Source organism: Dromaius novaehollandiae, chromosome Z (genome assembly GCF_036370855.1).
Source record: "Dromaius novaehollandiae isolate bDroNov1 chromosome Z, bDroNov1.hap1, whole genome shotgun sequence".
NCBI lineage: Eukaryota > Metazoa > Chordata > Aves > Casuariiformes > Dromaiidae > Dromaius > Dromaius novaehollandiae.
The window spans coordinates 27,060,966-27,077,101 of record NC_088132.1 but is presented as its reverse complement, the minus strand read 5'-3'; the positions used below and the strand labels follow the sequence as shown (position 1 = coordinate 27,077,101).

The 16,136-nt window shown below is 34.4% G+C and overlaps 1 protein-coding gene across 2 annotated transcripts in view; it reads right to left on the bottom strand.

Moving 5' to 3' along the window:
• LOC135324746 (intermembrane lipid transfer protein VPS13A-like) overlaps positions 1-16,136 on the bottom strand; it is a 115,586-nt gene that overhangs the window by 72,579 nt on the left and 26,871 nt on the right. For both annotated transcript variants that reach the window (XM_064501614.1, XM_064501615.1), the window contains 7 exons: positions 15,200-15,401; positions 15,000-15,114; positions 11,484-11,620; positions 8,499-8,631; positions 7,461-7,578; positions 3,769-3,907; positions 1,946-2,030 (listed from right to left, as the gene is read on the bottom strand). In XM_064501614.1, the coding sequence (XP_064357684.1) occupies positions 1,946-2,030; positions 3,769-3,907; positions 7,461-7,578; positions 8,499-8,631; positions 11,484-11,620; positions 15,000-15,114; positions 15,200-15,401 (929 nt within the window). The remainder of the gene's footprint in view (positions 1-1,945; positions 2,031-3,768; positions 3,908-7,460; positions 7,579-8,498; positions 8,632-11,483; positions 11,621-14,999; positions 15,115-15,199; positions 15,402-16,136) is intronic.

Below are 16,136 nucleotides of genomic sequence, written 5' to 3'. Positions count from 1 at the left end.
TCAATAAAGTCTTTTCCCACAGTTATCTCAGTTTCTGCCTCCACAACTTTTCACAACATCTACAGCTCCCTTATCACATCATCGCAAATCAGTCCTCATCGGGTAACTCCTCCGCCAGCATTCCCTGATTACTGGCTATGCAGAAGACAGCACAAACTGGGGCTCATCTTGCTTAATATCTGTTTTGCCAGACTGATTGCTACTGACTTCATACTGAAGCCTCTGTCTCAGTTTCTTCAGCTCATTTCCTTCACTTAAAAAAAAATACTATGAGCAGTGAAGTTAAAGGAATCTGTGGAACAGGTATCGTTCTTCTGACAAAAGTGAGTGGATCACACTAGGAAGTATATTCTAAGACTTAAAAACATGTTTGAGATTGGGGGTAGGTATAAAAATAATGAGTCATTTAAAATGATCACACAGCTGCATGTACGCTGGAATTTTAAAAATACACCTGTTTCAGTCAAAGTCTAGTTACTACTTTCTCAAATTAAATAGAATATTAGAGCAAACAGTCACTCTCATCTCACCTGATTTTTAAGAAATGAAAGATGCTTTACCTCTACCTTTGCACACTAAAAGGAACTCATACACAAAACAGGTGAAGATGCACAGATACATATTTGTATACATACTGAATGTGCATAGAATTTAAAGTGATAGCATCAAAGCAAAAATGATTAGCTTTGCTGATAATTTTGCTAGTGTTTGCAAACCACATCTATAACTTAAGGTAGTAGAAAAAGTATTCTCCATTTTTCAGTTGATTTTGTGCTTCGGCAAGACAAAGGTTTTTGATATTGAAATAACACTAATATATTTGATAATTTTTCAAGTGTTACTACTAAATGGAATGTAAGAGTCCAGCTAAATTGTTTGAACAGGAAGACAAAATTAAAAATGACTAATTCCCCCATAGCCAATCTTCTGTTTGATTCTATGGAAGTCAAAATGTTGTTTGTTTAGAATAACACAGTTATTTCTATAGCATATTCATCATTTCAATATATTGTAATTCAAATAAATCCACTTAAGTAGGAGGGAGAATCCTTAACCACAAGAAAGTAACTGGGGAAACAAACAAACAAACACACCCCACAAAACACTAGAGGTCCAAATACATATTCAGGCAAAAAATGACACATATAGTACTTTGGATGTTTGGAATCAACACATTGAATATCTCACCTCTTTTCACTGACTATACCTTGAACTTAAGACTTTTAATTTTCTATTTAACTAATTCATGGATGTCTGTCAATACGCACAAGGAATGTTCACAGGAACTTTCAAAGCACGGTTCAGAAAACTTCAGTGAGCTCAGAGCAGTGTTGTATATCAGCAAAACAGACTATTAAAAATATACTTTTCTATACCCTGTATTAGTTCTTCATACAATTCATTATTTCATAAGGAGCTACACAGAATAGATCCAGAATTCTTAAAGGAGAGTAAAGAATACGATCTATTAAAATCTAAAGTCTTTTGACACACAAAGAACTTGAAAACCTCATAAAACTTTTCTAAGTAGGGAATGGTTGCAGACTAAAGACCCATATAAAACGGGAGCCATCACAAATCTCACCATTTTCCATATCAATGCAAACTATAAGGCTGTTTGACCTTTTTTCTAATATAGATGCATAGTAACATATACATAATCAAATAAAAATAAACAAAACCATCTTACCATGCAAATGTTTTATTACTTTGCCTTCAGGAAGAGAAAGAACAAGCATATAAAACTTTGCTGCACTGAGAAAATACACAAGTATTTTGTAAAGAGCAAATCTTAAGATGATATATGGAATATAGAGTTATTCAACCTGAAGAATTCGAGACGTAGCCTGAAAATGGTCACTTAGTTCACTGTATTCATTTGATTTTGCTGAAATTAGTATCTTAACCCATTCATTAAATCAGACTTTAAAACGAATTGCTTTACCTGACTCAGCAAATGAATGAAAATCCAAAACAGGAAGTGCACTTTGTGATAAGTATGGTGCTGACAGCACAGGGGATATTGCAGCCTGAAACAGGAGATACCATAAACAGTTTTGTTAAATTCACTGGTCACAACTATTGCCTTCACATTTGGTACTGCTTAGAAATTTTATAGCTCAAAAAAATGAGAACTGTTTTAAGTGCAAATTATCACTTTTAAACATTTATGATTATTAAAATTAAAAGAATGGGCAGAAACAGGGTCTCAAACCGGGCAGAAGCATCAGATATTACACATTCATCCAGGACTAATGAGAATGCATCAGGAAGCATGGAGTAAAGATTCAGACATCAAACTCCAGAGATTAAAAGACAGTGACAGAAACAGCACATCACATGAAAATACAGGAAGGACAAAACCTAGGCAGAGTCCTTTACGGGACTAGCAAGGGGCAACTTCAGAGAACAGTAATTACTGTAAAAGTCAGATGACACTAGTGGCCTGGTGGGAAGTAAGGGAAAATTGCTGCAGAAAACATTGCAGCAGACAGACTTGTCTCCAAGCTTCTCCACGTATCTGGAGAAACAGATTCTAGCAGAATCTTTGATGGCAAATGATGCTTTTGTCTAGAGCCCAGAGACGCAGTTGAAAAAGTACGAAATTTCACTCTTGCCACTACGTGGACAAAGGGAAACAAGAATCTTCACTCCATGTTATATCCGACAGAATGAAATTGTTCTAGTGCAGGCAATGAAAGAGTTCATTCACCGAAGCCAGATTTTACATCAAGCCTCAGAGAGCTGACTTGGTGGTTTTAGTTCATAAAAGTGTCCTCTGCATGCTCTGTATGCATATTTAACATAAATGTACCTTGCACCGAACACTAAAGCAAGGAAGAGGTGTGCATCATCTGCATGCTTATTCTTTTTGCATGCCTTTGCACAAATGATCGTAGTTGTGGGTTTTTTCCAGTTTCTGCTATTTTCAAAGCCCAGTTTTAGTTGATGATTAATAACTCTCAATATCCTATAGAAATCTAAAAATTTTGGTAACAGAGTAACATTCATCTTTGAACCTAACTTCCAATAGGCTAAGGCTCCATTTTGCATCTTGCTTTTCATATTTCAACAGTATCTCTTCCCAGTCTCCAGCCTACATAGTTTGACCCTAATTTATACACTTATACCCATATCTATGAATGATAGATACCCTAAGTCTTGATGAGTCTTGAATCTGTGGAAGCACCTTATAGATAAGACTTTCACATCATAATATGTTAAGGGGGAAGAACTAAAAGGCTTGACCTCACAGTACCAAATTAGTAAAAATATCAGATGAGCCTTCCACAGTAAAGCAGATTGCCCTCTTGCACTAAAGTATAAAAAACTGCAGGATGCAAAAATCTAGAAGGATCTATTCTGAAGAGCATTTTGTCTTCAGAGCCAAAGAACAATTCCTCCGCTTATTCCAAATGCAGAGGAACCATCAAGACAAAATTTATATGCCGAGCTCTCTGGAAAAGATTTCTCATCCTCTTTGGTTCAGAAGTGATGCAACGGCAATAAAGCTCAGAAGAATTTTAGCTACAAGGATTAAATCACAGGCATATATCCCCCAGCACCAAAGCGAAACAAACAAAACATCTATAGCTTTAAAGAATTGGCTAGGATTTTCCAAAAAATGCTAACTTTTAAGATGGCTAAATATTAAGATGGCTTGTTCTCCATTTTCTTCTGCTCCTTTGAAAATTGCAGTGCTCGTCGTGAAAGTATTCTTCTGATAGTTATTACCAAAATAATTAAAAAAAATAGAAAGGACCTTACCTCAGATATTTTGGGGGGAGAACCTGTAGCAGGAGTACTTTCTGGTTTTGGAATGCTGTCAATTAGTTCCAAGATACTTGTCAACTTTTGGTCTGATATTTGGATAGAAAGTAAAGGCAGCTGTCCAGACATTTTGAACCTGTTAAGTAAATAATCAATGTTATTTCAGAACAATTTCATTCAAACTTCACATTCATTTTCCTCTGAAAAGCATATTACTCTTGTTGGTTAGAAAATTACAAATCAAAACTGTTGCATGTAATATACATATATAAACTTCTGTTGCCCACAAAAGAACTGCATAACTATTAAACCCGCAGATAGTAATTATCACTTTGTAGACAGAGACTGAGACATAGAGGAGCTATGTACTTCAATCAAGCAAGAAATTTGTGCCAAAACTTCTTGCCAAGTTCAGATCAGTATTCCTTACATTTGTTTCTCTGTAAATATCACCATTCTCAAAGCTACAAATAAGGAGGATATAGGAGCCTTCAAATCAGAAGTTTTTAATGAAGCTGTAACATGTAATATGCAGAAGGATGCCTTTAATTTTGGGTATCCTGATACCCAGTGCATTCATACGCCTTCAAAAAACAGTCAGTAGATGACAGACTCCAAGACACCTCCTTCAGAAAATGGGGTAAACCAAACAGACACAATTAAGAAATAAAACAAAAGAAACCCCACAGCCTTGTACAGGCCATAACAATCACAGAATCATACTACCACTCTTGAATGTGAAATGACAGAAACAATAAGGAGCAACTCCACCGTGTTCTCAGAAATGAAAGACAGATACTCAGATGCAAACCACAGGGTGAAGAGAAAGAAAACATGAGAAGATGACTCGATATTTTGAAAGTCCAGGTTAAAAGCCCTTGCATACTGGTCTTTCATAAATGAAAGTTACTTACATTAGTATTCTCTCTAAGGTGACAATATAGAGAAGTCTCCTTCCAAACAAAGTCAGCACTAAATACTGGTAAATTCAGTATTGCTTTTGAACAAACATCACATGGAATTCAACTGGCAGACAACACTAATGAATCACGAAAATATAAACATACAATTACCTGCTTTTTAGATGCCTTAAAGTAAAATAATTACCCTCCAAACTACTCATTCACTTAATTTCTACAAGAGTTAACAAAGCAAGTACTGATAGTGGACTTCACTGTAGAACAAATATCTTTCCACTCGCCCTTCTTAACAGAACTATGCTGTTTTGAATTCTTCAGTACAGTCCCAAACCTTAATGAGAAAAAGTTCAGGAAAAAATATAATGTTGGCTTTATATACATGTATTTATAAAAACTGGAATATAAAGGAATAGCTACAAGTATATTAAAATGTATTAATATATATATAACTGATTAGTGCAATATTGATGCACAATGCCCTATTCAAAAGTCATTACTAAACTTTACAGTTTAGGGAACTTTTACTGTTAGAGTATAGAAGCTACCGGTTCATTTTTATTATGTGTGTGTGATGTCATCTAAACATGATGTGGGCCTAATTATTTGTACACAAACACACATTAACTGACCATTCCTTAAAACAAAAAGGGGCTAAGCACAGATTTTTTTAATTTATATTCTATATGTATATTATATATAATATATATATACTTATTTATATATGTGTACATATACACACACATGCACACCCCTGGCATTTGAAGCTATGCCAATATTGATAATATTGACAGGATTGGCTGCAGCTAGAACGCAAAGCCCTTGCATCAGCAAGCCCTTGAAGAGAAGGTCAAATATTCACTTTCAGGTGAAGAGTTACTGTTCCTGTCATTTCAAGATTGGTAGATGACTCTAGATTATTAAAACATGGCCTGCAGATAATCTCTTAGAACCATTTGGAGACTGAAGCAGGTACAAAACAAACAAGTTCAGTTGTTGCTGAATAGTAATATACCAGATTTGAAGTCGATACTTGCTGGTTTCTCAGTGAAAGTTAGAATATTAGTTATGATCAGTAACTCACTTTGGTATATGCTTATGTAGTACCAAACTACTACCTGTGGCATTCTGTAACAGCTGTAGACAGCACAGGTACCCAGAAAGAAGCAGCAGCTGATGAGTGCTCCCCAAGAAATATTACCTCAGCAGAGGCAAAATTTGCCAAATTTCTGCACATAAGTAGAATTCATTTATTTGTGAAGTAACTGACTTTATGAGAACATGGAATAAAAAAGTAATATCCCTCAGAGAAAAAAATTCCCAGAAACAGATGAGAAATACTGTAGACAGAGAAAAATTACCACCAAAAGGAGAAGCACTGCTGGTAGTGGAAACCAACAGGTAAGTGGTGCAGCAATACTGCAATACGCATTCTCATTAAGAACAGATGCTCTCTGCTTAATCCAGGTGATACCAGCATAATTTAGAGAGAGGATGCAGATTATAAATCTGCCTTAAAATGACATTCTCTTTTGTGACCACAGAAATAAAGGCTCACTTTCCCTTCCTGGCCTTTCTGAAGGAATGCCCTCAGGAATCTGTCTTTTTATTTCCTTTCCTTATCCTTTCCATGGAACAGAGAGAAAAAGTAAGTAAGAAAAGAAGACGACTTCATACGAAGTCAAGCATCAAAATTCAGAATTTAGCCTACTTTCCAGAAGGTGGCACCACCACACCATACAATCATTAATCTGTGGTCATATTACTCAGCATGAGTAATATACACTATTTTTAATTTTATTTCCAAGTAAATTCTAGATACATTGTAATTCCTTTATTTTATAAGCTGCCCCTTGATTTTGACTGTTATAAAATGTTATAAAATAATTTTCTGTAAAAGTCTGCTTATATGCTCTTACTTTCTAAAATGCCTAGCTAAAATCTGTTAATTTCTATCCGTCATAAGAGTGAAATAAGCACATGCTGCTTTGTTGTAGTATAATAATGTGGGTCTTATTAATGAATTAATAACCAGATTACCTCATAAAACATTAACGTGCTAGTTTACAAGTACTTCAAAACTGGAGGGATGTTTTAGCAAAGTGTCTGTATTAGACATCAGTGAAGATGCATTTTCCAAAATATTCACAAATTTAACCTTTGCCATTTCAACTCTAGTGATTGCTAATACTAAACTGGCATCATCAATATTTCCTTTGGATTGAGCATAGGATACATAACCAACAGGTTTTGGGTTTTTTTAAACTAAATAAGCCTAAGAACAAATTTGATGAATAGAGGGTTGTTTTCTTGAGAAGTGATCTCTGATAAACAGACAAGCAAGACTAATAACCTAGGTGAAAGAGAGAGAGTATGACAAAACATTACTTGTTGGAATATTTTTGTGATGTTTGTAGTAGAGGACTGTAAAATTCAGACCTTTTGCATCTGCAGTATTTCCAATAAGGACTAAAATATGACTATTAGGAAGACAGACCTAATTAAAATAGGTTTTAATATAATTTTTATAAATATAAAAATATATTTAAAATAAATATTTATCTAACATTCTATATCTCTCCAATATCTGGCAACTCCTTGGGTCTCCTCTTCTTGATGAAGCTGAAAGCACAGGGTGTAGGAGACATTTTACTTCCAAGCTAACACACTGCTGATGTAAAACAGCGCAAAAAGTAAAATTAGATACTTGATTTTCTTTATTCCCCAAAAGCCATTTACTGTAAAATTTCAAAACAGAAAAAAACCACATACTTGGGCATTCTTGCATCTGTGACAACCATAGCCCTGCTAAATTCCACTTTTACATCCAAGGGCTGCAAGATATGTTGAGATGAGTATTTCAGTTTACGAGCCTCTTGCCAGTTTTCATCTAGAATAAGAACAGAAAACTAAAGCTTTTTTTCCCATGAAAGTTATTTTTTCCTTATTAAACATATCGCAAAATTAATATCTATGATATTAGTTGGTACACTTTGTTAAAAAGATCAAGTGATGTGATCTCCTCTACAGCTCTAACCCAAGTACAAGCATGGCATAGATACAACAGTACTTAACACTTCCCCCTCTCCAGGTCTAAGCAGCAACCTAACCAACAGTGCAGGCTCCGAAGAGCCCAATTCTTAAAACATCTCTTGCACTGGGAGTTTAGGCTTTGGACTCCCCTCTGGAAGTAGAGAGCTAAGAATTAAATGCCAAAGACGACTTTGATTCTGACTGTCTATGGTTAATTCCCAGAACTACTGCTAAAAGTTTACCTCAGAAAGGGATTTCGAGCCTTCCTTTACCCTCACAAAATGATCAAACCTACAACTACTTGTGGATTCTATTTTAAAGCTGGAGGGAAGCAAAGAAAAGGCACTGAAAGACTATACCATAAATGAAAGAACTAGATTGCTGGAATAAGAGCAAAAGTTCATGTTTGCTATGCACCAATCAAATGGGACATTCTGGAGTCTTGTAAATAAATGTACACTATAAAACTATAGATTATATTTTTATTAGCAAAACCTAATGTTAGAATCTATAATAGGCTTAAAGCTGCACCTGGAAAATTCATATCATATTTACCAGACTGAGTTTAAAACATGAGTTTAAAGATTCTTTGATTAAAAAAGAAATGGCAATTACTCATCACCTGGAGTACAGAACAGACACTTAAACACTGTTACCACTACTTTAACCACTTCAGTTAAAAAATTTCAAAAAGGCACATCAACTATCAAAATATTTTAATCACATATAATTAAACCTTTCCTTTTATAAGGAAAGATTTCTGTCATGAGTACTTACCATGTTTGCTGTAGAGTAACTGTATGCTGCTGAGTTGTATATCAAAACTGTCATAAGCTCTTGACATTATATCTTCAATAGTGCTTTGTCCTACTTTAAGTTCTGATAAATCAGAACGACTTTTACTTTTCATCTAAAAAATAGTCACAAAAAAAAAGTGGAAGTCAATTTTAAAATATCCTAAGCACTAATTCTACAAATACTCAATTCTACCACGATAAATGATTAAATTTAAATTCTCAGTAAAAGGGCACAGATTCTTAGAAATATCAGAGCAAAGCAGCTATCTAAGCATGCAGCGTCCATCCAGACAAGGAAAAGAGAATAAACTTCATCGGAAAGAAATAAAACCGAAAATGAATAAAACATCTATGGAATTTTATACAATATAATTTATACAGAAGAAACTGGTCTTCATTTCCTCAAACCTTTTATAAGCATTAGCATCACTGTGTATCTTTTATATAAAAGTATCACTATTGGTCATCACAGAAACATAAAATCTGTTTCTGAATCCTGTTAAATTTAGTTGTGGCATTATCCTGACACATATTTATCATAAACCGAGGAGGAAAAATGAAAAGGAGCTTTGGACCGTTTAGCGATGTTCAAAGTCAGGCCTTTAATTAATCAGCCAGTATTTTACCAATACCAGTTCTTTGGTATTTTACATTTATACGTGCTGTCTCTGTTATTCATTTCTGCCCAAATGTGACTGTCCTCATCTTTCAATATCTAATAATTTGGGCATCCATATCTCCTTCTGCCAGATTTGCACAGTATTCAAGAGAAGGTTCATAACAGTGAAATGGGTTTGAGTATTAATGTCTATGATATATGATTTCTTTCTTCACTGCTGCTCAACTTGATATTTTACATTAAAAACACAACTTGCAGATTGAAAAGCCTGTGATTAAAAAAATTCAAAATTATCAAATTAATACTGCTTGTGCAACCTTAATTAAGTCCACTTATGCATATGCTCTGAGATACAGTTTTAATTATATGTGCTATTTTCCCCCCACAGGACTTGACCTCATATACTGCATAACTGGGGGAAGGAGACTGTTTGTTTTGTATTAAACATACTTATTCAATGAATGTTCTGCATCTTATTTAAGCATGTATCACTCAAAGTGAATATGGAATCGTTAATCACCTCCTGGGAAGCATCTAACTAACTTTTCTCTTTTGATACCACCTGGCTTCCTTCATCATACTTTCTAATTTCTGTTAAAGGATAGGAACCAGACCAACAGCCATATTCACTACACAAATTATTCATTTCAGAAAAAACCCTCAAGCACAAGTTTACTGGAGTATGATTTTGAAACCTTAGTGTTCTTCTACCATTTCTTGACAGTAATTTCCTAAGGGTGGAGTGGAAAAAGGCTGGATGTTCCTGGTTTTGCTTTTTTTTAAAAAAAAAAAAAAAAAAAAAAAAAAAAAAAGGCTAGTAGGCAGAACTCATCTACTCCCAAACATGAATGAGTAAAAGCATTTCGATCCTCAGATCCTCAGCATCAATTTTCATGACTTCTGCTGAGACAAACAATAGAGAATAACAGATTTTCTGCCAGATGCAATAAATTAAGGTTCTACATAGAAATAACTACAGATACTTCAGCAGAAGTTCAGTTTTCCTCCAACTTGATTTTAATGCAAAAGCATCTTCCTGTCATAAGCTTCTACCCTCTACTACTCCCTAAAGCTCCTTCCTCTTTATGTTCTGTATATATCTCGTTCCTCTGCATTTCAGACAAGGCCAAGTAGCATTATTTTTCTGTGAATAGAGCAGTTGAATTACTGCCTGTTTGTGTGCTAGCTGCAACAGACATTCCTCGGCAGCAGACCAGCCAGACTACTGGCAAAGGCTTTCCTCAACTTTTAGAGCTCTGGGACAGAGCTTGTCTCAAGCACACAATTGATACACAGCTTAACTACCAAACTCTGTAAAGCCCCAAATAATCATCAGCATGCAGAAGAGCATCCCTATCACTAGGTCAAATTTCCAGTCACTCAAGTAAATAATCTGCCAGACAAAAACTAAAAACTCTGCTGGAGCTTTTCTATAAAATCGTTGCAAGTTTGAGCTATTTTAGTATCTACAAAACAATATTTTCCACTAATTCTACTTTTTAAAACACCTGAAATCCTATAACTGAAATACATGTCCTCAGAAACGCAGCCTGTGACAGAGGCATAGAAAACTTTCTTTTCTTTAGCAAGGTTTTGAGCTTTGAAGCAAAATCTTATAAAAAAAGAGTGTAAGGCAATCTAAATAAATAGTAAGTAGCAGAATCATCCTTACCCAGAGTACCGATAACAAAAATTAAATTGCCAATATACAGCGAGGGAATTTGTCCTGCAAGGACACAAGTCTGTCAATCACTAAGAAGACTGCAACTTGCATGAAGGAAAAGTATTTTCTACGTTTTTCTAGTGCTAAAGTATCATTGTAAATGCACTACTAATCTACCTTTTTGACTCTTCTTACATAAAGTGTCTTAAAAATGCAGATCAAAGTGTCTCTGATTTTAACCAACTTATTTTGTAAACCACAAGTGTTTACACTTTTTCTCACTTTAAAGAAAACTGAATGAGAAAAAATACAATAACAGGAGTAATATTAAAATTAGTAAGACCATTTAATCATATATGTATGTAAGTAAAAAAGTTTACTACTTTATATTCTGAGATAAAAAAATTGCCCAGACCTCCTCCTGTAACAGCTCAGAACTTCTACAGTGGTTTTATTTTAGGGAAGCATCACTTTCTAGCAACTCTTTTGAGTTGAGAGAATCTGTTCACGACAGTTCACTAAATTTAGTCTCAACTGGAAAGCAATTTAAAATAAAAACCTAATATGTAAACTGAAAGAAGAACATTTACTTAACCAGTTATGTAAAATACAAATTCAAACAACTGGAAGTTACAAAAAAGTCAAATTACCATTTCTATACGTTACTTCATTATGTACCTTACCTTAAGACTACCAAGATCCAAAAGCAGTAAGTTTGATGTACAATCATAGAATCCTTTTTGTGGAACAATGATATATGAAGCCATGAGGTTAATTTTGAGGTCAAGAACTTTCTGGGTTTCGATAACATACAACAAACCTGAAATAATAAAACTGGTAAACATAAATCTAAGTAATATATATATATTCTATATGTAATATATAGAGACTCTATATGTAATAATATATGGAAGCCACAAAATAAAAAGAAGTTATAATAGAAATTAAAAGTCTAACTTGAAATGAACTATGAATGCTAGATAATTACTTTTGTTTTAGCAAGACCACTAGCATCTGAAACTGAAACAATTCAATGTGAAGAGTAAATTTTAAAATCATAATCTACACCTCCACTCAATACGGCACTCACTGTTCCCTATACTATGTAGAGTGTGCACGTACTTCTTGCTTATCTGCACTCTGAAAAAACTGGTATTCATCTCTTTCAGCAAACTACTACTTTCTGCATGAAAGAAAGTTTTTCTTTCTCCTTTCACCTCCCACTGTGGACATGTTATTACTCATACCAAATTTAATTACAGGTGCAGACACTATTTAGATTTCTTTTGAGCCAACAACTGCAGTCTTTAGAGATGCACCAAGAATAGATGGCAGGATGATGCTGAACAATCCTAATTCACAAGTAGAAACAGCAATATAACATTTGTAAGTTGATTAAAAATTTTATATTGAGCAGAGATGAAATGAGAAGAACTGCAATTTGTGCAAACTCTGTGGATTCACAAACTAGACTGCTTCAAAAGGTCTGTTACGGAGACCACCCAACCACACTGACCAAACTGCCAGTGTTGTGAGATACTAAAGTTTATGCTGATTCTACTGACAAGCATCTGCAACTTCAAAACCAGAAAGTACAAGGTCTTACAAAAGTTCTATTAAAGAAAAAATAATTTAAAAAAAAATCAAGCAATTGGTCAGGACCTTCAGATTGTCACGTCAGAATATCTGAGACCAAATTCTGGAGTTTGTTCTTCAGAAGAGGAACAAATGGTCTTCTTTCAAGTTAGCACTGAAAACTACCTTATACTGAAGCCATAACTGATTAAGTATTTACCCCATGCAATATGATGATGTCACAAAAACTGGAGATTATAAATGATGGAGATGACAACATCAGACTGCAGAACACCACATGTATAAGGAGCAAAAGCAGAGTGTAAACAGCTTAGATTTCAGAATATAATATTATCATAAAAGATATATAAGCAACTTTGTTGATAGATTCAGATAATCGGGATGAAAGCTGTTAAAACTCTTCCAATATTATCAACAGCTGTCCTGCCACAGGAGAGCTAGCTTAGTCAATGAAGCTAGCTAAGGAGTACAGATGGCAACCGTACTCCAAAATTTCCAAGATAAACTCTTTATTAATCCAATTTATTTTAAGACTTCTTTAGTTTTTTATGCTTAACTGTATTTGAGTGATGTGGGAAACTCTAAAAAAGCCTTTTCTTTCTTTCCCCTTCAGCTGGCAATAAAACCCAGCTGAGTCCATAAACTGAACTCTGGGAAAACACTTTTTGTAATGTCTTCCAGTGTTGCTGAAAATCGTTGCTATTTTTGGGTAGTGGGTTCCTTGACTTCTGTAGTTCACAGGGCCCCAATATTTTCTCAGCTATCTTCTACTGCTCTAAAGACAAGTGTTAGACTACTTTCTTGAGAAGGGCTGCAAGTCTGAACACAACAACTGTACTGATATTGGGCCTTTTTTTTCTGTTTTTCTCTGAAATTAGGAGAGTTCTTTGCAACAGAATATTCCGCAGGTGGAGAACTCACTATTTCACTTGAAATCAGTCTTAACCCCCTGGTAACTTTCTGAATCTTAGACTAAATTTCATAAGCAATCTGCAACATATTTTAGAGATTATGATCAGGCTTTTAATTCTTGAGTGGAATAAACTTCTGGATTTTTATGGACTACTTTTTTCCACAAAAGACTGAATCTTCTGTGATCTGAACCAGGGTTTACTGCTGATGAGCAGAAAGCCAAGCATACTGCATTTAAGCAGCTGTTTTTATGAAGCTAATTTCAGGAATTAACTATGGTATCAATATACTCAGTATCGCTAGTGGCTCTTTAATGGATAAACACTACTACAGTACATCATCAACTAATCAGTAGATTAAATAATATTTAATATGGATAAATATTTTCAGAACAAGAACGCTTGGATAGCTCTTACACAAGACTGGATGATACCTCTGACCTGACATTAATTACTTGATAAATCAGCGCTGGAGAATTTTTCTGTGGGAAATGTACTACCATGACAATACTTTAGAAGGACAAGCAAGATAATCCACCTAACTATAGAATGGTTAATCTGACATCAATCCTTAATAAAACAGTATAAAATTTGACACAAAATTCATTGGATGAAGAACTAAAGAACAGAGATATAACTGATGCCAATTTCATTCCTGAGACTAGCTTGATAAAAGCAATCGCTTATACATAGTACGCTTGGGTTTTTGTAGTATGTTTCACTAACTAGCACAGAGCATTTTGATTTTTAAAATGTATAGTTTAAATATTAACAGGTTAAAAATGTAAATGAGGTAGGAATCACCTAATAATTCCTAAAAAAAAAATGTAATTTATTTATATATAATTATTATATATCTTATTATTATATAAATATTATAATAATATATTTATGTATTATTTATATATAAAAATAAGATCTTCTACCTCAGCATCCTCTCCCACTTAGGGTCAGAGAAAGGATGCTCAGCAGGACATCTCTGGTCTACAGAGCCTCAACCATTCTTACCTAAACTTGTTCATTTCACACATTTCAAAGTTAGCCCCCAAGGCATTCACCATTTTCATTCATGTGTTGAAATACAAGATCTCTAGAGATAAAAAGTTAAGATAACACGAAAACTAGAGGAATGGTTTCAATGCTAAGTACTTGGTAGTCAGAAAGACTAGCTTGTATGACTTGATCTGAGTCAATCCAAATCAAAACATTCATTGAGGTATAAAGAATGTGGAAAACATCTACAAAAGGCGGACGGTGTCCTGAAAAGCAACAACTCTGAAAAGGATTTAGGAGGTTCAGAGGACCCACATCTCATTATCAACTGCTCAAGAGTATAACACAATTAAAGTTATTCAGATGCTTAGATGAACAAAAAAACAGAAAACCTGAAAGTAAACTATTTTTAACTCTGTATGAAGTTGAACGATATCATTTCTGAAACGACCTCAAGATATGGTGCATATTTTATAAATAAAGTTATAAAGCTGAGAAAGATAAAGACATAAAATTATCCAATACCTAGAACAAATGCTTTGTAATGATATTAAAGAAGTCAACCTATTGAGGTTTTCTTTTAGTAAGCCATGACCTGGGTCCACGTATCCCTGTAGAGAAGGATATTAAGTAATTTCATATTCCTAAAATTTAAAATTCATCAGAAAGTGCGCAACCAGAGGAACATGCAGCACTTGCCTGTTGATGTTTTCTCACGAAACTCTTCAAGTTTCATCAGAGTTGCTGAGGTCAACTGCTCTAAATGTACATCTTTTGGAGGCCTGAAGAAATCCACCAAATTATTTACTGTCCTCTGTTAAAATAAAGGAACTATCATGACATATTTATGATTACATAATATTTTTTAAAAGTAAGAATTTATGCAAACATTTACTTACTGCATCATATATTATTTCCAATGGCTGTGATTCTATTCTAAGCCTCTGATCCACTTTTTCATCTAAAGGATTAGTCTCAAACATTATGCTCAAGAGTGAGGTACTATTGTCTGAATAGACCGTTCGAGAAGATAGAAGACAGGGTGTACATTTTTCTTGTGACGTGCCTGTAACTTCAAGTGAACTTATTATTGTTTCAAATCTGTATAAAAAGGGAAACAGCATAGAAATTACATTTGAATAACCTGCTTGATGCAATTACATGATAAGAGTATAAGCAACCAGTTGAAAGCAAAATAAATATATCCCTGCCCTGTGACATATATAACTAGCTTAGTCTAAAAATATATTAGGCATGTATTAGTACGTTACCTGTTTCCTATTTCATTAACTTTTACACCTATTAGCCACCTTTAACTGAATGAGAAAGAGCGCTCAAGTTATTCTCATATATGTTTCATGAAAACAGGTGTCAGGGCAGGGAATAGAGATTCAAACAGAAACCCTGTAGAATGAGCTCCAGAATTAGATGGCACAGAATTTATTCTGGGAAACAGACAAGCAGCAAAGAGAAGTAAGGGTTTCTGTGCAGAGAAATAAATGAAATACCAGAAGAGGAGCACAAGACTAATAGCTCCATTGCTTGTGATGCATCTGGAGAAGCTTTCTGGATTTAAGCTCGGTTTTTTTGTTTTTGTTTTGAAACCAATCACCCTGTCCACCTTTCTAATAGCTCTCAGTTGGAGATCCTTCTCCCCCAACACACAAAGTAGTAAGTTTCACTATATAGATGTAGCATTTTCTTTTTCTCTGGCCAGAAGGATAGCATAATTACGACCATTTAGATGTTCAGATGAACAAAAAGCTGCAAGTAGAACTTAAAACAACAACAATCAGCAATAACAACAATTCTGCATAAAATTGAGCAGGATCAGTA